General features: G+C 41.4%; 2 protein-coding genes across 2 annotated transcripts in view; one reads left to right on the forward strand and one right to left on the reverse strand.

The window, feature by feature from the left end:
• fkbp16 (FKBP prolyl isomerase 16) overlaps positions 1-15,326 on the reverse strand; it is a 35,324-nt gene extending 19,998 nt beyond the window's left edge. Inside the window, exons 1-3 of the mRNA XM_086074245.1 lie at positions 14,473-15,326; positions 13,373-13,542; positions 9,735-9,823 (exon numbers count right to left, since the gene is read on the reverse strand). Of these exons, the coding sequence (XP_085930371.1) occupies positions 9,735-9,823; positions 13,373-13,542; positions 14,473-14,881 (668 nt within the window). The 5' untranslated portion in view covers positions 14,882-15,326. The remainder of the gene's footprint in view (positions 1-9,734; positions 9,824-13,372; positions 13,543-14,472) is intronic.
• A 3,811-nt stretch (positions 15,327-19,137) lies between these two features.
• The window catches only part of LOC147174984 (RNA polymerase II elongation factor ELL2), a 43,748-nt gene continuing 38,492 nt past the window's right edge, over positions 19,138-24,393 (forward strand). Inside the window, exon 1 of the mRNA XM_086074313.1 lies at positions 19,138-19,307. Coding sequence (XP_085930439.1) covers positions 19,170-19,307 — 138 coding nt within the window. The 5' untranslated portion in view covers positions 19,138-19,169. The remainder of the gene's footprint in view (positions 19,308-24,393) is intronic.

A 24,393-nucleotide genomic window follows, 5' to 3' on the forward strand; every position in this document is an offset into this window, starting at 1 on the left:
AATTTTTCTCACGATTCGATTTGATTCTTTATTTTTTTATTTTTTTTAAATTTTAAAAAAAAAAATCTTCTTTTTTTTCTTTCGTTAATAAAGAGGTCAGTATTGTTCATTCGGAAATGTCATCATCATTGCTCTTTATTTTTTATTTTTTTTAATTATTATTATTATTATTATTTTTTTGTGTGTGTGTGGGTGAGTATGTGTATGTGCGTGTGTGCGTGCGTGCGTTTATTTGTTAGCTCACCAAAAAAACCTATTAGAAAAAATCTCATACCGTTCACCTAAACCGAACACCGCCGCCAGGAGACCCGAGGGGACCAAAGAAAACCAAGGAAGGTGAAATCCAGCACCGACCAGACACCCCCCACCAGAACTCCTCCCCAACCCAAGAAACATCCAGACCCCAACAAATCCAAAAAAACATAAAATCAGGGAGGCCTCAAGAGACAGAAGGAGAGACCGAGAAAAGGAAGGAAGGACAGACGAAGCCGCGTGAGATCGATTTGATTCTTATTTGGGGCGGTCTGCGATTTTCGATTCAAAATTATTTTCGATTCAAAATTATTTTCGATTCAAAATTATTTTTGATTCAAAATTATTTGTTTGACTGTGATTTCTGCTTCAACCTATAGATGTGCAAAGAATAATAATTTCTACTCCAGTCTGGTTTGCAAAACAGAATGACAAATGGATATATATATATATATATATGTAAAGTTCTGAATTGTAAGGAAAGTGCATTTATTCCTGGCTTATAGGACACGCTCAGTCTACCTCACTCTAGCTCAAGGCTAACGCACAATGGAAAGCGCCATTGACTCGCTAACGCTAATTAGCACGCCACTCACGCCACTTTTATCACTCAAAAGAACGGCTGTTTATACAAAAAAAAAAAAAACGCTTCAGGAACGTATACAGAGAAGCACCTTGACATTACTCACCGGCATTTGCTCTTCCTACGCTGCAAAAAAACAACTTTTATTGGCATAACTTTTTTTCTTCTACTCTCTAATGTGGCTGCAACGTAACAATGTGTCAGAACGCGTGGAACCACACTGCCCCTAAGTGGCCAAATCGGGTACAACATGAACAGCACTCCCAATAAAGACACACGCAAACACGTACGGTATGAGATTTTTTCTAATAGGTTTTCTGGTGAGCTAACAAATACACGCACGCACGCACGCACAAAAAAAAAAAAAAAAAAAATTATATATATATATATATATATATATATATATATATATATATAAAAAAGAAAGAAAAAAAAAAAGACACACGCAAACAGTATGAAATAATTTTAATCAAATTGATTTTGGGAAATTTGATATCCATTCTGAATCGTAGTAAATGAGAAGCACGATTCTTGTGAGAATGGACTTTTTTTTTGCCACACCCCTATGGCTGTGTTCTGCCGTTATTTTTGAAGTTCTGCCGGTGTCAGTTGAGTGTTTGGCCAATCCCAACAAATCAAGAAGTCGACATTTCTGCCATCTGCAGACCCGCAATACGAGCTTAAAATGTCGACTCTTCCTTCACGTGCGTTGAATTGCTGCCGATCGCTCCTCATTTGTGCAGAATCGTAATCCTTCTGTTATTTAACACACGTGCTGTTTCCGCAGACTGCCGCCTCCATTATTTACACGGCAACAGTCATGCTGTTGTTCACTTTCAGACCCGTTTCCAAATGTTTGCGTTTGTAGAGTTCAAGCGTGCACAGTGCGGCAACCTCGTCCGAACCATTTCGCTCGCTGGCGCTCATTCATTCCGGAATGTGTGAGTAATAAATCACATACTGTAAAGTCACATGCTGGGATGGCATTTTTGCCAGATGCGTCTTGTGCGAACACGTCAGCTCACATTCAGTCGCATACTGACCCGAAGCCTCAACATAAAAAAAAATGACAACTATTTGCAACAAACTTTGGTCATGACCCCAAAACAAACGACACCGCATACTTAGGTATGTTGAATACAACAGTACACGGTGGCCATCCATCATCACAGTAAATGTCTGACAGCGCTATGAAAATATGCTGAGCTCGCCTCGTACCAACCTTTGTTGTACCAGATGAGCAGCTCTACTTTGCCGAGGCTCCAGCAGCTGGCGTCCAGAACCAGCGTTCGGACAGAGGTGGCAAATCCAGGTCCAGAAAGTAAAAACCCTGCCACAGTTTGGCTTTAGCCCCTGATGCTAGCTAGCTAGCTAGCTAGCTCCCTAGCGGGTAAACCAGCACCATGGGAGCTAGCTAGGGAGCTAGCTAGCTAGCTAGCTCCCTAGCGGGTAAACCAGCACCATGGGAGCTAGCTAGGAAGCTAGCTAGCTAGCTAGCACCCGAGGCCAAAGCCAAACTGTGGCAGGGTTTTTACTTTCTGGACCTGGATTTGCCACCTCTGCATTCGGGTCACACAAAGGAGCTTCTTGCTTCTCCTTGTTTATGTCGTCATTTGGTTAGTCTCGACAGTGTCTCTTGGGTTTGACTAAAGGCTGTTTAGAGTGCGTGATGACCGACTTTTAAAACGGGTTAAGGTTTCAGCAGTTTTCACTCAAATGAACACATACACTCTAAAAACGGTTGGGTCAAAAATCACCCAACTGTGGGTAAAAAAAATGGACCGATCCTCTACTTGGGTCTATTTGACCCAACTTTGAGTCAATAAATGGGTCTTTTAGGGGAAAACAACTCATATAAATTGGTCAGATCCTTTACTTGGGTCCAAAAAGGGGCCATTTTGTATGAAACAACCCAGAAAGTTGGGTCAAATTGACCCAAAAAGTGGATTGTTCCATTTTTGATCCAAAATACTTTTGACCCAACTGTTTTTAGTGTGCCTTATGTTACGAGAGGAGTTCCCCAAGGTTTAACCTCGAGCCCCTTATTGTTGTGTCAATAAATACTACTACAGAAATAGGATACTAGACATAGACAGATATGGGTTTTTTTCAGGGCCGATACCTACCGATTATTAGTAGTCAAGGACGTCGATAACCGATATTTTGAGCAGATATTCATTTTCACTCAAAGAGAAAATATTGGCGTCAAAAAATATAAAAATACAAACTCCAGCACTTTTTTAAATTAAAGCATATGTTTATTGAACAATGTTTAGGGTTCATAAAATATTGGAGTTAAAAGAAAATCTTAGTCATTAGACATTTTTGTTTTAAAAATCAAACAAAAAATTTAATAAAAAATTAAGTAAATAGCTCCCTATGGTTTGCTACAATAAATAAAGTTTTTAAAAATTTCAAATGATCTGAAGTATTACAATTTTACTTATCATAGTTTTAATTTCAAACAAAAACAAAAGGTGCAGAGTTCCCAGGGTCAAACGCATCTATCAAAATTTCGATACATTTTATTGATTTATTTTTTCTCTGAACACTTTAAATAGATCTATTATCGGCCGTATGATTCTCCAAAATGGCCGATGCCAATATTCTTCAAAATGCTGATTATCGTCCCAGCCGATAATCTGTCTATCCCCTATAAAATACAAATGTATTCCTAAATTCTTGAAACACTGATTTCAACAATATGTGACCATAAAAAGATGAAACCTTTATTAGTCACCAGCCACTCGTTGAGAAATGTTAAGCATGTGCAACACAATCCCCACAATCTGCTGATGTCATAGTTATTACCTTGCCACCATTGTCTTGCCCGCGCCATTAATTAAACGATGACGCACGCATCCCGGCGGTCTAACGAGCTGCACTTTAAGCACACGCTGTACCACAGAGCTCGTTCCAAGGCGTTCTCAGCGTCAAACTACAGCGACAACCCTCTGCTAGCACTTTGTCGCTAGGCCCGTGTTTTGGCAAGTGGCCAATATGACATCGCTGTGCAGCATTTCACATCCAAAATGTCATTTATTCACATAGCGCTACGACAATAGGCTGGCAGGAAATCTGGCAGATTTACTGGTGGAGGTCACATTTTTTTGTGGTGATCAAATTCAAACAAAAAAATCTGACACCTTTTTTTCCACCAGGCTGTTCTGTCCTCAAGTAACCCCACATTTGATGCCAATATTTATTCGTTTGTTTGTTTGTTTGAACTTCTTAAGTAATAAATTATTCCGATTATGAAGAAAACATTCATCACGATTATTTTTTGGGTAATTATTGAAATCACGATTAGGAAGATCCTTTATTTTTTAGTACAAAACAAGAAAATTATTAAGACAAATACAATTCTTTGAAACACTATAATTATGCAATTTCCTTTTGGATGAATTCAATGTTATTCAATTTGTTATTTTAAATAAAAAAAGGTGCAAATGTATCAATTTAAACAACTCAAAATAGGGTTGAGCAATAAATTTAATTATTTCGATTAATCGTCTTTTTGAAAATTTTATCTGAAAATTTGCTAAATCGGGATTATTTATTTTTGAATGAATGAAACCTTTAAATGGGTTTCTTGAATTAAAATCGATTAAAATCGGAATCGTCCCGAATGGCTGGGAATTTTTTTTTATTTTTGGGCCATATCACCCAACCCTAACTCAAAATTAGTATATATTTTTTTCTTTACGATTATGTTGATTTTGTAATTGTGGAGCGTAATAATTGAAATTGTAATTGAATAGCCCTAAGAAAAAATGTGTCAATAAATTATGTTTATGAACAATTCTGACTCTGAATCCTAAACTCATAAAAGCCATTTTAATAAAGTAAAAAGGCCAGCACCAATTGCTAGTGTGCTGTAAAAAAATGAATATTGTTGAAAGTAATTTAGTCAAGTTGATCTGACATGACTCCTTCTTGTGAGTGTCTTCAAGTCTGCCTTTGTATCATTCAGAGGTTTTGAAATCATGACTCGACGACATGTCGCGATCCTTTTTGTGTCTCGCGTTTCAAATACGCTTAAGCCTCCTCCTTGCCATTTAGCCATATAGCTCTTTCACGACTAATGTATCCATGTGGATTTGTTCTGTTGTTGGTCGAAAGGTCAGGTGACGGCGTATTCCATCGCGGTGCGTCTTTCAAAGGCACGCGCGTCACTGTATCTCATTGACGAGCGATCGCGACCCCGGCCCGCTCGCTGCGATCAATCACAACATGTCAGACGTTTCCATTATCCTTGTGTTCACCTTTTTCCTTCTTCCCCAGAGGTCGCGACGACCTTGAACGCTTCTCGCACGCCGCTGTGCTGTTGGGCCGGTTTTCGATACGCCGCTCTGATAAAGAAGTGAGCAAAAATTCTCCGCGCGACGCCGCTTGCATCGGGCCCACTCTCGACAATTGAATCAACGCGAACAACACGGAGCGGAGAGAGAGAGAGACTAACGAGATTTCCTCCCATTGTCTCGCCGACGTTTTACGACGCAGACGCGCCGAGGCTGTCAAATCAGCTTTGGAACGTACAGCCTGGGATTTAGTCCGCTTATTTATTTCATGCTTAGCTGTTGTCGATAGCTACAGACGAGCAAGAGCCAGAGCAGACGACGGTTAAATGAGGATCAGAGGCTGCATTGATTTACTGCAGCTACATGGCTTACATGACTTGTTGGAATGAGTAGGTAGCTACTTGGCTAGAAGCTAGCTAGCTAGCTAGCTAGCTAGGTCGGTAGAAGACAATTGTCTCAAAGCTGTACGACATTCATTTGTGAAAGGCTGTGCGGAGTAGGTAGCTCGCTACGCATAACTTTGCTGAAAGGTAGCTAGCTGGCTAGCTAGCTAGCTAGGTCGGTAGAAGACAATTGTCTCAAAGCTGTACGACATACATTTGTGAACGGCTGCGCGGAGTAGGTAGCTCGCTACGCATAACTTTGCTGAAAGGTAGCAAGCTAGCTAGCTAGCTAGCTAGCTAGCTAGGTCGGTAGAAGACAATTGTCTCAAAGCTGTACGACATACATTTGTGAACGGCTGCGCGGAGTAGGTAGCTCGCTACGCATAACTTTGCTGAAAGGTAGCAAGCTAGCTAGCTAGCTAGCTAGGTCGGTAGAACAACTTATGACATCACTGAAAGATCATAACTATAACTAACTCAAATGAAAACTGCCACATTATTTTGCGACTGCCATGACATACCTTTTAGGCAAGACGGGGCAACTTTATTTATATAAAAAGGATTCCATACACAAGGTAACTCAATGCGCTTCACACAACCAACATCTGAAAGCATGAAAAGAACAACTGAAGAAAAAGTAGGTTCTTAAAATTACTAAAAGAATGTCAATTGACATTTAAGCACATTTACAGCCAAAGGATTTATAGACATTTAAAAGCAAGCCTTTTTGAAATTAATAAACAACCTTAGAGTGAAATTGATTTTTACAATGGCTAAAAGACATTAACGCATTTGCACCCAAAAAACGTATAAATACGTTCTATTTTAAATGTTTTAAGTGTCCAAAAGACGTATAATACGTTTTTTTACAGAAGGTTTTGATGCAGCCTCTCAACTGCAAAGAACGGTTGAAGAAATGGTAGTTATTACAAAAACGGCCAGCAGGCGGCAGCAGAGCAAAAGAGATCAACCAGGGCCATGTTGAAAAAAAAGCTCTTTCTCCCTCCTGTTTTAAACATGTTTGTGAATAATGATGAAACTTAGCTCAGGGGTTTTCCTGGCTCAAATTGATGGGTGATTACCGATACCAGGTATCGGGATCGATGCCAATACCTTAGTCTTATTTTCAGATATCGGTACTCACGGCGGTGACCGATACCATTATCTCGTTTTATCAGAGACAAGAAATGAGAAATTATATGAAGACAAAGTTGCCGTTAACTTCATGCAATTTTAAGGATAAATTATATATTGGGATATTTAGCTCTTTCTTTAAAATCATCTGTCATTTATGGGTGGGGAAATTTATTTTTAGTGGTATCGGTATTTGGTATTGGTAGCGGTGACTACTCAAGAGTTGCGTATCGTTCGGGGAAAAAAGTGGTATCGAACATCCCTAATCCTGACCGTGCGCCATGACGTGCATGTATTCTGTAAATTCAAATGACTCGCTTTTGTTTTTTTTACAGGCAACATATAATAATTCCATGTTTCAATAATCAGAATAATACTTCCATTAAGAATATGACTATTATCATGTTAAAGCATTCATTCATTATCAGTCACTCAGGCTGGAGGTGGTGAGCAAATAAGGTGGAGGTGGCCGCCTCTGAATTTTGTACACAGGAAAAACACTGTTAGCTATATTCTGATGCGAATGGCTGCAAAACGGAAACAAGATAGGAATTTACTTTTTTTTTCTGAGACTCTCATCTTTCCTTTGGTAGGTTCCATGTTTTGATAGCAATAGAACAGAATATTCTGTGGGCCTTGCAAAATCAGTCCAAATCCTGTAAAACAGCCGGGAGCGAAGGGGGTTGCTTCAATGGCTGCGAGTGAATGAGTTAAACAAAGGAATTCTTCTTTCTTTTTTTTTCAACTGGATCCAAAAGTATTTATACTTGAGACAGACTTTGACTTGAGACCCGAGCTCCACTGGGTTTATATTCAACCAGCGTTTCCTTTATGCATTCATTTTTGATTCCATTGCATAATTTTTTTGTAATTGTATTTCTTTGACGCTTTAACTTGTCAGCCAATATTTTCGGGCTAAAATAATAATAAAGATAATATTTCTGACCCAATAACAATAAAAAAGACCACATGCTGTGTTCTTGATTTGACTCCAGAGCACCCAATTGTAATCGGGCTCACGAAAACAATGATTAACTTGGACTTGGGGAAAGTGCGCGTTCACGCCACAACTTTGCCCGACAACCGTCAGCCTCCACAATGCAAACAGGACGTCACGCAACACACACACACACACCAAAAAAAAACAGTAGCTCACTCTGCTTCCAAAACAGCACCGAGTCGAGTACATCTGGACGTGATGTTGCCAGCAATTATCCGGAGTGTTGTGTAATGTTTACCCACAGCTTTGGATTTTTTTTGGGGGGGGGGGGGGGGGGTTTGCCTCGTGCGTACGTACTTGATGGCGCATGTGCCGCACAGGGAAGCGCATTTACCCCATTCAATTAATTTTCTGCTTTTATTCAGCTTCAACAACAACATGTTGGGTTTCATTTAACAGCATGTGCCTGGAGCGGGGGGGGGGGGGGGGTGCAGTCGGTGAGCGGTGGCCACACTTGCGGAACCTAAATTGCAGATGGCGGAGTGTTTGAAAATGACCTCATTATGTTTACTTTGCGCTGATTCAAACACTGTCGCGGGGTTGATGATTTCACCTTCACGGGGAAAAACGCACGTCCACAATGACAACATTTCCACGTTCAGAAGTGTTGCCTATTAAATCATGGCAGGTTTTTACCGTCTTTGCCTCATCGGGTGAGCTTAACCGAAAAAAAACCATGACGTTAAAAACGAATGTTTTCATTCCTTTCATCATGTCGTTCTATAATCGTAGTTTACTCATTTATTCTCCTTTTCTCTATTATTTATTCTCAAAACTTCATTTTGTACCTTTTTTTCTGTTTAACTTGAAAAAAAAAATTCTCATGTTTTGTGTCATATTATAATTTATTTTTGGAACTTAAAAATGAATGGACTTATTTCTTGTAGTATTACAATTAGAATGTCATAGCTTTCTAAATGTGTGTTAATGTAGCACTTTTTGGAAGAGTTTATGCTCATTTCCATTAGCCCGTTTATGCCTTTTCATGGTATATAAATGGTAGCAATAAGCTAACAGACTTTCGTTGTCATGTGACTTGACGGAACATTTAGGTCTTTGAATAGACAATGTTTAAGTCCCTTTTCTTTTATGTGACAATTTTACAGTAATTTCCAACTAGGAGTGCAAAATAAACGCGCAAACAAGCATCCACGTCCTCTTATTTGAAGAACTGTGTGATAAGAGTCTTTTTTTTTCCCCATCTCAACGTTGTCAGTGGTGGCAAATCCAGTTCCGCAAAAATAAAAACCCTGCCACAGTTTGGCTTTAGCCCCTGATGCTAACTAGCTAGCTCCCTAAAAGGTAAACAAGTACCATGGGAGCTAGCTAAAAGGTAAACAAGCACCATGGGAGCTAGCTAGCGAGCTAGCTAGCTGGCTAGCACCTGGGGCTAAAGCCAAACTGTGGCAGGTTTTTTTTACTTTCTGGACCCGGATTTGCCACCTTTTGATCGTTGTGATGTTCACAGTGAGAAGCTAAAAACGGGTGCAAAGGAGTCTTTTTAAAAAGTGATTTATTACTGTGTGTCTCGTCCACGTGTCCGCCATGCTAAACTGGCGTTCACGGTAACAAACAACAAAAATCTCTGCCTCGCTTGATCTTTCTTTCTCGCTGGTAAATTACGATTCCATGCCATCTGCGGGTTTTTTTTTTTTACTGTCTCGCTCTAATCTTGTGAGGTTATCTAAAGCAAACGTGACATTTCAAAAATAAATGTGTTCGTCGGCGTCGCACCAACCTCGGCGCGTGTTTATACTGGCCCTTTTAATGGCGTTAAGGTTATAAAGCTAAAGCGCGGGTCGTAACGAGAGTCGCGCCCTCCCCATAGGTTGGGAGGTTACGAACGTGGCCCGCCTCTCAATGGGACTCGGCGGAAGCCATCTGCTCCTGTTTATGGTTCATTAACCCCGCTGCCCTGGAAAAACAGGCCGCTCCCCACCTCGCCCCCCCCCCCCCCCCCCCCGCCCGCCCCCACAGCAACAGGTAGAGCGCTTTGGCCGTGTGTGCGCGTGAATAAAAAACCACCAGCATGTCCAAGTGCGCCATCGCGACTCCGTTGCGTTTACCATCAACAGTCTTACCTGCCCACCGGCCCGTATGCGTACTGGGAATCCGCCAGCAGTAATGTGATCTCGCCCTCGCGCATGGACAGGACGCACTCCTCCAGCGCCTGCACATGGACACGTACAAACACACACACACACACACACACGCACGCGCGCGCGCGCTACATTAGCGTGTTGCCAGACAGCAAGTGCACCGTAGTCGCTTGCAAATGCTTTCTCGGAATCGGCACAGATGGCAAAAGTACTCGCGATCGGCGATGCCGTTGAGATAAAAGTTGAATTTGTTCAGTGGTCACGCTTGTATCTCAAAGCAACTGTCCTATATGTCCCAGCCTCCCAAAAAAAACGACAGAAATATTGTTGTTTTTTATAATGAGAAAAAATGGCACTCTTTAATATTGTACTGGACTAAGTGCTCAAAGTACTCAAAGAGAGGAATCCCTTAGTCTATGTTAAAGTTTACAATCTATGAGTCATTCCACCAATTTTGAGTCATTTACTTCCCCAGAAAAAAAAAAAAAAAGTATAAATGCACATAAATGACATGAAACTATATTTTTATTACATCATGTCTTCATGTATTTGCTAATTTTATACTAAAAACCCATGAAGAGTTTCAGTATAAAAAAATAAGGACATAAAAAAAAAAAAAGTCTGAAATTGACCAATACACATTTTCAGTTGTTCAATATGCACATCAATTAATTTAGAGCTAAAAAAAAGAAAAGATACAACTTTAAGTTTATTTTCAGAGTGTTTACAAAAATAAGTATTATTTGGTGAAATGGCCCATATAATATAAATATATGCATTTATGTATGTCCATGTCTATTTAAATGATCAATTAATTAATACATAGCTACAAAAAAAGGCATAATTTCAGAATGCCTTTATTCAAACTAGACAAAGTGCAATTTCTGCAGAAATTGCGTGGGAATGCTGAAAAGCTGAATGCTAAGATTTGAATGTTTATGAAAAGATAAATGATGTGAAAAAGACACATTTTTAATTGAAGTTAAATGACAAATGAGTTAAGAAAACTTGAACTGTAATCTGTCTAAATGGGATTTAATCATTTCAGAGAAATTATAATCCAGTCAATGTATTATATTATTAATATTATAATTGCTCTAAGCACTGAGCGAACTTGACTTGTTCAAATTCATGGCGAATAGCGTATTTATTTTTGAAAAGTGTCATTTGATGCTGAAAGATAACATGTATTTAATCCTATCAGTGAAATTATAATCTATTTCCTGATATGACAGTCAGTTGGTGTACATGAATATCACTTAGCATAATGGACATATATATATATATATATATTTGCAATGTACAGTCGAAGGTGGGATTCGAACCTGCGACCTCCTAGTTACCGGACAATGCACTTTACTAAATAATGGAAGTGGGCGTGGTAAGCGGGATTTAGAAAAAGTTCAACGTCAGTCCCATTGAAAATTAACGGGGAAAAGTTTATATTATTTAACGTTAAATTGTGCAAATACTGTAAGTAATGTGGAATCAGACGATACGTACCCCGGGAGGCGCGAATTTTTGAAGCAAGTTGAAATTTGAACTTTGTCAATCGGAGGTATTGCGTGGGAGTTGTTTCATCGCAAAAAAAAGTGTGGAGAATAAAAATCGCGACAAAATTGAATTTTTTTGAAAATAATTTTTGTCGCACTTTTTGCTTTTATATGACGATTGTTAAAATATCTGTCTGTATTATTAGCTGACGGGTAGACAATGACAGGGTGGACATTTTTGGCTAGTTAGGAACTCAATCGGCATCTGGTGGACCTTCACGCAGCAACATGTTTCCGTTTAACAAATACATTTCTGAACGTTTTTTTTTATATCAATTTATATTTCACTACGACAGAGTGGACATCCTTAGCTTGGAAACAAACATAATATGATGAAAATTACAACCAATCAGTGTCAATATTTTCTCTGCAACGAGCCACTGTTTCGAGAAAATGCTGGTAGTTAGTAACGTAACTGAAAGCATTTGGGCCGTTGTTAGAAGGAAAGCCACCCTATAATGACAGGGTGGACAGCAATTTAAAATAAAATATGCATAATCAAAATTGTTGTGGACGGTAAAATCTTGTAAAAAATTTTTTTTTTTAATTCAGTATAATTTACTCACTTATTCACCCTGTTGTTAGCGAAGCAGTGTGCGGAATGCCGATGGGGAAGAAAATCATATAAAATAAAGGAAACACTTTATAAAAAGACTTATCATCATCATACGTGCAAAGTTTCTATTCAAAACTCACAGTTGTATTATTCTGCATTTCAACGAGTGACTCTGATAAGATGATATTGTTGTCTGGGAGTAAACATTGCAACGTACGCGAAGTGAATGCCCGGCCGGCCTAGTTTCTTTCAAGGAAGTGCGCTTTTCCTGTCATAACAATCAAGGTACTAACTGGAAACATTCAAAGAAACTGCTTACTTCAAATAAATAAAATAAAAATGACGGCGCGCCGCGTCTCACCAGATTGCAGTCAAACCGTACGGTTTTAGATAAGAATTCGTAGTTCTTCCACGAAAATAAAGGAAAGGTTATGAAGCGTTTCAGTTTTGATTGGCACCACTAGGAGTGGTTTGTTATTATTACTTTTCAGTTCGATTGTCTTGAATCCGACTGACAGTTGGAGGGACAAACTAATCAAATGCTTACGTTATTTTGTTTGTAAATGCTTTTAATTATGCGAAGCTCCTTGTGCGTGAAATGCGCTCGTTAAATACTGCAAAGACGTGCATGTTTGTGGAATGTGGCAGCAAGCCAAAGCTATACCTGAAGACAACCTATGCATGGAGGCCCCACCTGAGATTCAAACCCAGAACCGGAGAACTGTGATGCTCTTTTCTACTATGTTAAGGCAAAATGAGCATAACTACGGAAACTATTTTTGTGATGTACAATCATACTTTCCAATGTATTTAACTAATTTGTGTGCGTAACTCATTTCCTCCCAAAGACGTATAAATACGTTCTAGTTTAAATATTACCATGCTCCCAAAGACATATTCATAAGTTTTTTAAATGTTTTTTTTAATATATATATATATATATATATATATATATATATATATATATATATATTTGATGCAGCCTCAGAACTGAAAAGAATGCTTGAAGCAAATGGTAGTAATTACAAAAACGGCCAGCAGGTGGCAGCAGAGTATAAGAGATCAGCCAGGGCCATGTTGCAAAAAGCTATTTCCCCCACTGTTTTAAACAGATTTGTGAATAATGATAGCTATATTCTAATGCTAATTACTGCAAAACGGAAACGGATACAAATATACCTTTTTTTTCCTGATTGTTGGTAGGTTCCATGTTTTTATAGCAATAAAACACAATATTCTGCAAGCCTTGCAAAATTTGTCAAAATCCAATAAAACAGGCGGGGAGCGAAGGGGGTTGCTTTCTTAGTCTTCGTCTTTAGTAGTCATTGAACCAAAAGCAGTTGATGCAAAAAGGAAATCATTAAACGACAAAATCGTTTTTCATTTTCATCCAGTAGGAACGGCACGGAAATTAATTAATTGAATCCGTTGCAAAACCGAATTCCTCTTGTTGGGAAATACTTCTAAATCGACTTGACATGGAAACGTTGAAAACTCCAGGTGATCGTTACCTGGCTCACATCTCCTTCCCCGACGATGAAAACCAGCTTGCAGTCCTTCTCCACGACGGTTCGGTCTTCTAAGACGGCCTGCATCTTCACCGTGACCCGTTGGCCCCAGATGGGCCGAGGGGCCGAGGAGGGGGCGGGCTCCAGCACCTTCTTCCTCAGCAGTCGGTCGTCTGTGTGCGGGAAAGGACACCGGTGCAATAATCTTGACTAGTGCTGCCATTCTCAAATATTTTTTAGAATCGATGAATCTATCGATCATTCAATCGATTAATCGACGAATCGGATTCATTTGAATTTTGTATTGAAGTGTATCACAAAAGCATTTTTCTTCCCCGGTTACTGTTTTTTAACCAGTGATTGGTGATTATTTTGTACTTTGTATTCGTATAGTGATTAAAACATTTTTAAAGGAGGATTGATGTACTACGTTAGTAAAAACAGATGTTTGCAAATGTCGTATTTTGATTAAACAGAAGATTCTTTCATGAAGGACTACAGAAATCAGTGAACAATTACTGCTGAAATGAGAGAATATGGACAATTTTAAAGTAAAAGATGAATTTGATAATCGATTACTTGTTGATTAATTTGGACATCTCTAATCTTAATGATGTGCGGCACAGGTGTCCTCCTCCTTTCCTTCCCCGGGACCTGCGAAAACTTGCCACCGTTGTTCAGTTATCGATCTGTCATGCTGATCGGCCCATGTACTAAAAGGCTAGTCTGCAACGCAGGCGACCACGGTTCGATTCTCGAGCTGGTCTTTCCCGCAGAATAATTCTCTCTGTCTCTCTCTCTCCTGCTTCCTGTTCATACTTCAGCAAAGTACTTTGAGGGATCAGATGAAGCTTCCCTCAGAACCTTTCAATTGGTGCCGTGACCCGGATGACGAGGACTGCTTTCAATACCCATTCTAAATCCATCCGGCCATGATCTGAACCACTTACCAGGCTGCAACGGGGATAGGCTACAGAGAGACTGGAAGAGTCACAGAAAGGCATGGAAGTTTTCAAACATTTGTTGGCAACTTTGCCATTCGGCTCCTTGCGAGAGAGCAGCAATTCGAGCAACAGGTCCCAGATGGACTACTTTTGTCATACCTGTTATGAACTGCCAGTCTTCTTTCAGGAACAGCTTCTCGAAGGAGATCGCGGTCCACTCCCCCAGCGCATTTTCTGGAAAAAGACTTTCTGCCGAGCTGTCCCTCTCCAGCACGTCCTCCTCTAAAGACGGTTCTTGGAATCGTACCATCTTCCAGCTGTTTGTCTTCTTCAGTTCCCTTCGCCCTCGGCATCGTGCCTCTGTTCCGTCTCTTTCTGGTTTAGAGGAGTTTCTGGTCTCGGTGTTCTCCGGCGTGATGTCCCCGCCGGCGCTCTCACCTTCGTCCTTCTTCAGCTCCTCCTCCTTTCCCCCCTCGGGTCCGATCATAGCCGTGAGCTCGCGTGCGGTGTCCGTCGCCTCTCCCAACATAGGGTCCTTGCGCTCCTCGCAACAAGACGGCGGTTCCATTTCCCGTTCAGAGAGCTGTGGGCACCATCTGCTCCAGTCTCGCAAATGAGATGATCTTCTCAGGTGTAAGTCAGTCCGTCCGTCGCTGAGCTGTGAACGCCTACAAACACCTTATAACAGTCCCATGATGTCATATGAACAAAAAATACCAGCAATGTTTCATTGAAATCCAGATGGCGCGCCGCCGCATTCCCAAAATCCTGTCTTCATCCGTGAAAAAAAATCCCACGTCTCGAGATAAGAGTTGCGTACTTCCTGCAGTCGGCGAACACTTTGACCTCCGCTCTCTCTCCCCCCCCCCCCGGCTGCCGTGTACTACATCCTCTGGTTACGTGGCAGAGACGCACAACCAAAAAAGATCAATGTTAAAGAAACGACGCAGCACCGCAAAACACTCCCGGGCGGCGAGCTAGCGCGGGCACTAATCTGCAGGATTAGAAGAGAAAAACCTAATCTGCCAGAACGTCTGTAAGCTTCTTAATGACTTCACCGCGGTGCCCAATAATGCAGTTTCCATGAATGCGATTGACCAATAAGATGGCAGGAGACGGAAACGAATTTGCCGGTGCAGATCTTGAACACGACTTTTTGAAATTGAAGAGAAAATGAAGCGATTACAGATTAGACAATGTGTTTGTTTGTGCTGGCTAGACACACGTTTCATCATCATGGCATTCATTTATAACGCCAGGTATCTGTATCGGGCCCAGAGGTGGCAAATCCAGGTCCAGAAAGTACAAATCCTGCCACAGTTTGGCTTTAGCCATTGATGCTAGCTAGTTAGATCCCTAGCAGGTAAACGAGCACCATGGGAGCTAGCTATGGAGCTAGCTAGCTAGCACCTGGGGCTAAAGCCAAACTGTGGCAGGGTTTTTACTTTCTGGACCTGGATTTGCCTCCTTTGTCTGCTAGCTAGCTAGCACCCGTGGTGCTCTTTCACCTGCTAGGGAGCTAGCAAGAAAGTTAAAAACCCTGCCACAGTTTGGCTTTAGCCATTGATGCTAGCTAGCTAGTTCCCTAGGAGGTAAATGAGCACCGTGGGAACTAGTTATGGAGCTAGCTAGCTAGCACTTGGGACTAAAGCCAAACTGTGGCAGGGTTTTTATTTTCTGGACTTGGATTTGCCTCCTTTGTCTGCTAGCTAGCTAGCACCCGTGGTGCTCTTTCACCTGCTAGGGAGCTAGCAAGAAAGTTAAAAACCCTGCCACAGTTTGGCTTTAGCCATTGATGCTAGCTAGCTAGCTAGTTCCCTAGCAGGTAAACGAGCACCGTGGGAACTAGTTATGGAGCTAGCTAGCTAGAACCTGGGACTAAAGCCAAACTGTGGCAGGGTTTTTATTTTCTGGACTTGGATTTATCTCCTTTGTCTGCTAGCTAGCTAGCACCCGTGGTGCTCTTTCACCTGCTAGGGAGCTAGCAAGAAAGTTAAAAACCCTGCCACAGTTTGGCTTTAGCCATTGATGCTAGCTAGCTAGTTCCCTAGGAGGTAAATGAGCACCGTGGGAACTAGTTATGGAGCTAGCTAGCTAGCTAGCACCTGGGACTAAAGCCAAACTGTGGCAGGTTTTTTATTTTCTGGACTTGGATTTATCTCCTTCGTCTGCTAGCTAACTAGCACCCATGGTGCTCGTTTACTTGCTAGGGAGCTAGCAAGAAAGTTAAAAACCCTGCCACAGTTTGGCTTTAGCCATTGATGCTAGCTAGCTAGCTCCCTAGCAGGTAAACGAGCACCATGGGAGCTAGCTAGCTAACTAGCACTTGATGCTAAAGCCAAACTGTGGCAGGATTTTTACTTTCTGGACCTGAATTTTGCACTTCTGGAGTACTAAAGATTTGAGTAACGGTATCGGACTCAGTCTAAAAAAAAAGTGATATCGAACATCCCTAAAGAAAATGTTAGTTGCTTGAAAAGTGAAGTCATGTTTGCATAGGCTCAGGAAATGATGCGGCCTCACGAGTTAGCATGCAAAATATTCCACAAGAGGGTTTTTGTTCAAGATCGGCACACGACGTCGCCTTCGCCGCTTTAGTCACGTGACAGATTTTCAAGCTCGTGTAATGTGTTTCCTTTAAAAAAATAAATGTAAAAAATTGGTATGTCATAAAGTATGTTTTCTGGCTTTGAGCCCCTTGTGCTCATTTCAAAACAGTGACTTAGTCACACAGTTTAGCACATGGTGTTCTCAGACGTGGAAAAAGTGGCCCAGTCGTCTTTTTATGGGTTTGAAAACAAGGCAGAAAACTTTGAATGTACTTTTGCGGACACGGCATCAATACTGCAGCGGCGTACTCGGCACAGACATCCACATGGTCTCGGCCTGTTTGTAAATAAACACTGAATTATTGGCTGTCTTGCTGCGTGACGTCCATCAGGGAGTACAGCAAATCAAAACAATAATTAGGCGCATTTCAACTGCGGCAAATCCAGGGAAATGTCATCACATCTTTTGCGTTACGAGGTTACACTGAAAAACGGCCACAACATACTTGCACAACGAGATCCAATAAAAGTTTTCACAACAGGAATGTGGTACCGCTGACCTACATTCAAAACAGTGACAAAAAAAGGGTTGTGTTTGGGGTTGCGCCACCGGATATTCCCGAGTTTTTATGATTATGGATTGAATGTGGAGGATAAATCGAGTGAATGTTGCAAACAGTTGAGGAGACACTCATTAAGGGACAGACCAGAGAAGCGAATCTCCATCATTGGGTTGGTGGAAGACATTTTCCATCAGGTATGTAAAAAAACAAACAACAAAAAAAAAAAGTGCCAATTAATGACAATGTCAATGAATTAGCCACTTCCTCAATAATCATGTTAACTAGTGTGGCCAAAAAAATCGATTCTCATTTAGTATGATTCAGAATCGATTTTAAATGTCCCAAAATCGATTTTATTTCAATTATTTTATACTGTCTTGCCTTTCTCTGTGTGTGCCTTTATTTGGAGCGCTGTTCATGTTGTACCCGGTTTGGCCACTGTGGGGCAGTGTGGTTCCACGCGGTGGGATACACTGTTAAGTTGTAGCCACATTAGAGAGTAGAAGGAAAAAGTCACGATCAAGTTATTCCAATAAAAGCTGTTTTTTTTCTCAGCGCGGAGCCGTTCTTTTGAGTGATAAAAGTGCCGCGAGTAGCGCGCTAATTAGCATTAGCGAGTCAGACTGGATAAGATCATTACAATTCCTTGCACATCTCTAGATTGAAGTAAAAATCATTGTCAATCAAATAACTTTGAATCGAAAATCGTTCTAAATCGAAAATCGATTCTGAATCGAATCGCAGGCCCAAAAATCGGTATCGAATCCAATCGTGAGACTTTCCAAGATTCCCACCCTTAATGTTAACAATGTCTGAATTTTTGAATCGAGTTATCTGTTGACATTTTTTTTTAAATTCCGCCTACCGTTCTGTCTTGCCTCGTTTGGTGACAACAGAAAGACAACTAGAGAATGCCGTTTTTTTTTGGGGGGGGGGGGGGGGGGTAAAATTTGCATGTGAATTCTGTCGCGTATGAAGCTTAACTAGAAGGAATGAATTGGGTTGTTGAAAAGTAGAATGTGAGACTTGAAGCTGGAAAGCTTCGAATTGGTCACGAAATGTAGAAGGGTGAGCTAAATATGTCAAATCTCTCATTTGGTACATTTATTGTGAAAACTTGCTCATGTGATAAAGAGTTCCCAAGATAAGCAAGTTGGAATGGTTCAAATCGGTGAAGAAATGTGGAATTTATTGTGATTTTACCAACTTTTTGGAGATTCAACGCCTTTATTTTGCTATGCCAGATGATATTATAATGGCTGTCGTGATGCTCGTGCTTGAGAGGCATTTTTTTTTCATTTAGGTGGTCACGCTCGGTGTCAAAAGTTTGAATCCTCAGTACATTCCAGTGTCATGATAACCAACCACCTTGTCGTGTCTCTGCACGTGACTTTGCATACCAATGCTCGTGTGTTTACAAACACACGAGGTAACACACGCGCACACAAACAGAACAATCCAGTTTGCCGCCAGCCCGACGGACCAAAATAGTTAAGATCGAGTATGGAGAGAGAGAGAAAGAGAGAGAGAGAGAAAAAAAAAGTAAGCGCGCTCCCTCCCTCAGGGCAACCAGTGTCACCTGGAAAGCGAAAGTAGAAGAAGAAAAGAAAAGCATGCCTGAAGCGTGTGCATGTGCGTGCGGCTCTGCTTGTGCTTGTGTGTGTGCGTGAGCGAGGCTGGCCCCGCCCCCCGCTTCGTGACGTCACGGGGCAGGACGTCGCCAGAGTCGCGTTCAGTTGTAGAAATGGCAGCGCTGAGGCAGGAGCGTCGCTACGGGCTCTCCTGCGGCAAAATCAACAAAAACAGCCCCAATCGAACACTTTATCACGTCAAACTCACTGACACGGCCATCCGGACCCTCGAAACTTACCAGAACTTGAAGGTAAGACAAATGATCGTCGGACTGCTTTTCTTCTTCTTCTTCTTTTTTTTTTTTAAAGCCCCCCTTCTTTTCTTCTTTTCCTCTTAAGTCCAGCAACTGTAAAATTCCTGCTGTAAACAAAATTTTCCTGCTATAATGGCGGGGGTTAAAGTAAAGAATAGAGCCATTGAAATGCTCTCGGAGAAAGCAGCACTGAGGAAAAACGTGTTGTTTTTCCTGCTAAATCAACACGAGCTCGGCTTCTTGGGATCATAACAGAACGCTCCAAATAGACTTTTGACGAATGAAGGGATTTCGTCCAATTCTCCTCGTAAGCCTTCAGAACAATTTGTTTTTGCTCAGTAAGTAAAAGCCGATCTAATTTAGAATTGTGCTTGTTTACCAAAGAATAATCCCCCCCTCCCAACACCACCCCCCTAAAAAAAAAGTTGCCATATGACATGAGAGTGGTGATAATGTTCTGTCCGTTAAATCAGTAGTTTTTGCTTGTTTTTACACCTGGAAAAATACTTTGCATGGCCAACATTAAAATACTGTAGTAGTAGTAGTTAATAACATTTTTAAATTAATTCATGTAAGTTTCAACATTAAACATGTGTATCTATATAAAAGTTTAAAAAAAAAAGAAACCAAACCATTCAAGCTTAAATGCAAATGTAACTATTGCACTAAAATGTTAAAACAAATGAATTGTACTGAGTTATTCTGCTGCCTTCCACTGGAGGCACTCTGACAATCACTGAGTTTATGTTGCTGTCAATGCAAATGCGTTTTTGCTCAAATGTTAAATTCAGCTGAAGTGTACTCATTTGGTCACCAAAGAGTTAAATGTAAAAAAAAAAAAAAAAAAAAAGTCCACTTTGACAGTGTGTATGGAAAGTGGACCTCCTGTCTGTCCACTCTTTTCATCATCGTGGACTATTAAACTATTAACTTCCTGAGCTCAGTTTGTACCATAACGCATCGTTTAATGTATCAGCTGTCAATAATTTCATCCCTCATCTCAGCGACCTTTCATAACACCAGGTACAAAGACATCATCACAGGGGAAAAAGCGAAGGCTCAAGACAACCAGTTCAAGTGTCGCATGTCAAATTGGGAACCAGCTTGATATACACGTCAAAACGCAACGATTGGCTTCATGTTTATAATTAGCTGAATCCACTGTCTGGGATCAACGAACGTTGTTTGTTTGTCATTTGCGTAGTCTTAGGATGTTTTTTTGTTTGTATGTTTGTTTGGCTTGTTGTTTGTCTCGTTTCTGTTCCGAGACCCCCCCCCCCCCCCCCCCCCATTAAATACGCTTTAAGTAGCTTCTAAGGTGTGTCTCTCTCACACCTAAATATATATTTAGATTGTCTTTATGACAAATGCCAGCCGTGGTGTTTGAACATGTGCGCGCCGGGTGGGTGGCACTTGTAGCCGGGGATCTTCCGTGTTATTGTTTGCCCTTTTTTTTGCCCTTCTTGCTCCTGGAAGCGTGCCCGGCCTCACTGGGACTCGCTGGGCTGCGAAGCGCAACTCTAAAACTGCACCTTGGCAAAGAAAATGATACAAAGTTTCCCATGTCGCGCGCGTCGCTGCGGAGAATACGTTGTTCTATTTTGCACGATTTGCCCGCAGAGGAGACAAGGGGCTGCGTGGTGTGCTTGTCCTCTGCAGGCCCAGTCCAGACAAAAAAAACCCGAAGAGAATATATGTTACAAGCTGCGTTGACTTTTTCCGTTCAATTTGGTTTTTTAATTACTTTCCTTTAAAAGCACGTGTAAGACATGCAGAAATAGTGAATCCATCAATACAGAAAATATAATATATTGACAACAATGTTTGTGTTTTCACGCTAACCGCCTGACTTGTCGATAGCTGACATGATTTAGTCTATAAATAGACAAAAGTCCAGTGAGCTCTGCGGTTGAAATGATTGATTTACCAGAAAATAGTGGGGGGGGGGGGGGGGGGTCAGTTACTGAAATACTAAATGAAGTTACTAATTCCTTTAAACTTGGTTAACTTCTTATCTACTGTTTGACAGTGTAATCAAAATAACAGTTTTAGCTTCTTTTTTTAAAAATATGAACCTCTACTTCGTCCCTCCTGACCGCCAGGTGTGGCGGTGCTGAAACAGCACGGAAATCCCCCACGCGCACGCGTCACTCGAGAAAGAATTCATAAAAAGGACATTTCCGGGGGTTCCGGCTGACGCGATCCTCATGAACCGAGTCTCTTGGACCTTCTCGCGCGGTCACTTCACGGGGTTTACCGTCGTTCGGCGGTCGCTGGTGGCCTGTGATTTTGTTGATCGGGGCAGCGGGTTCCACGCCCCCCCTTGGCTGCGACGGCTTGGTGTATTTTTGACTCTTGAAATACTTACCTGGATGTTGGAGCTCCCCTTTCCATCTTGACACGATCTCTCCGCTCCTCATCGCTGAGCGCGGCTTCAAGTTTGTGTGTACGCCTGCTGGATGTTAGCGACTGTTGACGTCTTTGCCGACGGTTGCTTTGACTTGTTTCGACTCCAACTCGCCAGTGTTGGTCCGGTTATTTCGTATCCTTTCCTAGCTTGTATTGCCTCGCAACTTGCGCGGCTCCGTCCGTGAGGTCGCCAGCCACCTTGATGTTGTTTGATAGCTTTGATGTTGTCTGTCGACTTGCGCACACTCATTGCGCGTCAATCGGCGGCTGCTACGGACGACGGCGCTCGCTGCAAGCATCGTGGCGGCTCCTTCTTGCCCGAAGAAGGACGCACTGACTGCTGTCTCGACTGTCGCGCAGTGGCGACCGCTGCTGCGACGGGCCACACTCCGGTGAAGACAACTGATGTCGGAAAGGCGACAGTGGATCTTTTTGCCTCCAAGGAGTCCATTCAGCAGCCCGCGAGGCCAGGATGCTCTGGCACACCTCTGGCTATATGCCTTCCCACCTCTGCCCCTCATTCACCTGACCCTCCATCTGCCACCATTTGGTTTTAGCCCCTGATGCTAGCGACTTAGCTAGCTAGCTCCCTAGCAGGTGAACGAGCACCATCGGAGCTAGTTAGGGAACTAGCTAGCTAGCACCTGAGGCTAAAGCCAAACTGTGGTAGGGTTTTTACTTTCTGGACCTGGATTTGCTACCTCTGATTGCTAGGCCCATTCTGGGCTAGCTAGCTAGCTCGCGCTCATGTTCTATTTTAGCTAGGGAGCTAGCTAGCTAGCTAGCACCTGAAAGTAAATACCCTGCCACAATTTAGCTTTAGCCCCTGTTATTAGCTAGCTAGCTCCCTAGCAGATAAACTAGCACCATGGGAGCTAGCTAGGGAGCTAGCTAGCTAGCACCTGGGGCTAAAGCCAAACTGTGGCAGGGTTTTTACTTTCTGGACCCGGCCACTTCTGATTACTAGGCCCATTTTGACCACTACAGCCTGCAGTTAGCTAGCTAGCCAGCTATACCTACACCGGGAAAATACGTCGTCTTCCATGGATGCCACAATTTACAGAACAGCTAGCTCTGCGTCGTTATCTGAGTTCCAACGCAAGAAGGTTAATCCCTGATCGAGCCCGCCGCTCGTCCGCCAGACAAGAGGAACACCAGAAGCTTGTTAGCTTTCGAGCTAACGAGCTCGCTTCTTAATCATTCACTTTTGGCAGGGTTGTTAACAACACTAATAAACTCTGTGGTGTGTCAAATAGCAGATATGTTTATCTTCACTTTGCAGTGACTTCATCAATTAATTATTTAGGAAAACATTGACTTAATACATATTACATCCACTCACAAAGAAACTGCTTTATTCCCCCTTGTGGTGACCCATCATAGAAGGGTCAAGGCAATTTTTTGATAATTAACACATTTCTTGCGGGCCCTTTATTATTATTCCGTGCAATATGGAGGGAAGAAAATCAGAACAATGCTCCACAACAGGGAGGATATTTCCCCAAACCATTAATAATAAATTAAAAGCTCTGTCAATCACCAGCGCAGCTGTACTTCACAGATAATAGTCTCATCCTATTAACCGTGTATCATGTTGCCTTAAAGGCATGACATTTTTTACATTTATAAAAAAAAAATGATGAAAAAAATAAATAAAGAGGCTTTTAATGAACTATAATTGGTTTCAGAAGGAGGTTTGTGTGTCCTGGGGGGATCCGTCGTGGCCCTTATTCGCTTCACCATTGAAGAAATCAGCTGCACCCGCCTCCAGCCTGCAAAGCACACTCACAAGTGACATGAGCAAAGTTTTGCGCTGCGCTGATTAATCACACATTCCTGGCAAGATTAAGCCCAGAAAAGCTCCCAAGTGGCGACGTTCAAGTATGCGATACGACAGCAAGTCGGGAGGGAGGCCCGTGCCTTCATGGCGATCGTGGTCACATTTTTGAGGACGGTTTACTCATCATGCATCACAATTGCCAGAACCGGCAGGGTTAGGAGAAGGGGCGGGGCAAAATACTTTGAATGTGAGGCTTCCTATTTTCACAATCCTCCTCGGTGAAATAGCAAGTGATATTAACGTTTGCAAAATGCTTGTAAACAATAGGCGCAGAATTGTGAGTGACTACCGCCAGCATGAACTCAACTGAGGGCAAAAACATGTTTGCGCTGTCAGACTGGTTTATTTTGGGAGATTTTGTCATGGTTTAATAAAACAAAGATTGATGGTGACAGCATTTGGGGTTGTTTTCCAGTTCCAAATAGCAGTTAGCGTAATCACAAAACCGACAAGAAAGAGGAAAAAAATGTCAGGAAAAGACCATCTGAACTTTATTTGGGGTTAATCAGAGGCACTTGAAATAATGCCAGGTGTGTGCAGACGTCCATTTAACATGAGTTTGAATGTGATTATTAAATTAATACTAAATTTTAGTATTCAATTATTAATAACAATTTATTATTATTATATTAACAAGTATATTATAAAAATAAAATAAATCTAATAAATACATTTTAATTTTAAATTATTTTTTTTAGTAGTTATGTAAATATTAATTTTATTAATATGAATGAATAATAATAATTAATTCTTTAAAAATTAAATTAATACTAAATTGTAGCATTACATTATTAATAATAATTAATATTAATATTATTATTATACTAACAAGTA

This window comes from Leptonotus elevatus, chromosome 4 (assembly GCF_054856555.1).
Source record: "Leptonotus elevatus isolate MCC_2025b chromosome 4, RoL_Lele_1.0, whole genome shotgun sequence".
In the NCBI taxonomy this organism is placed as follows: domain Eukaryota; kingdom Metazoa; phylum Chordata; class Actinopteri; order Syngnathiformes; family Syngnathidae; genus Leptonotus; species Leptonotus elevatus.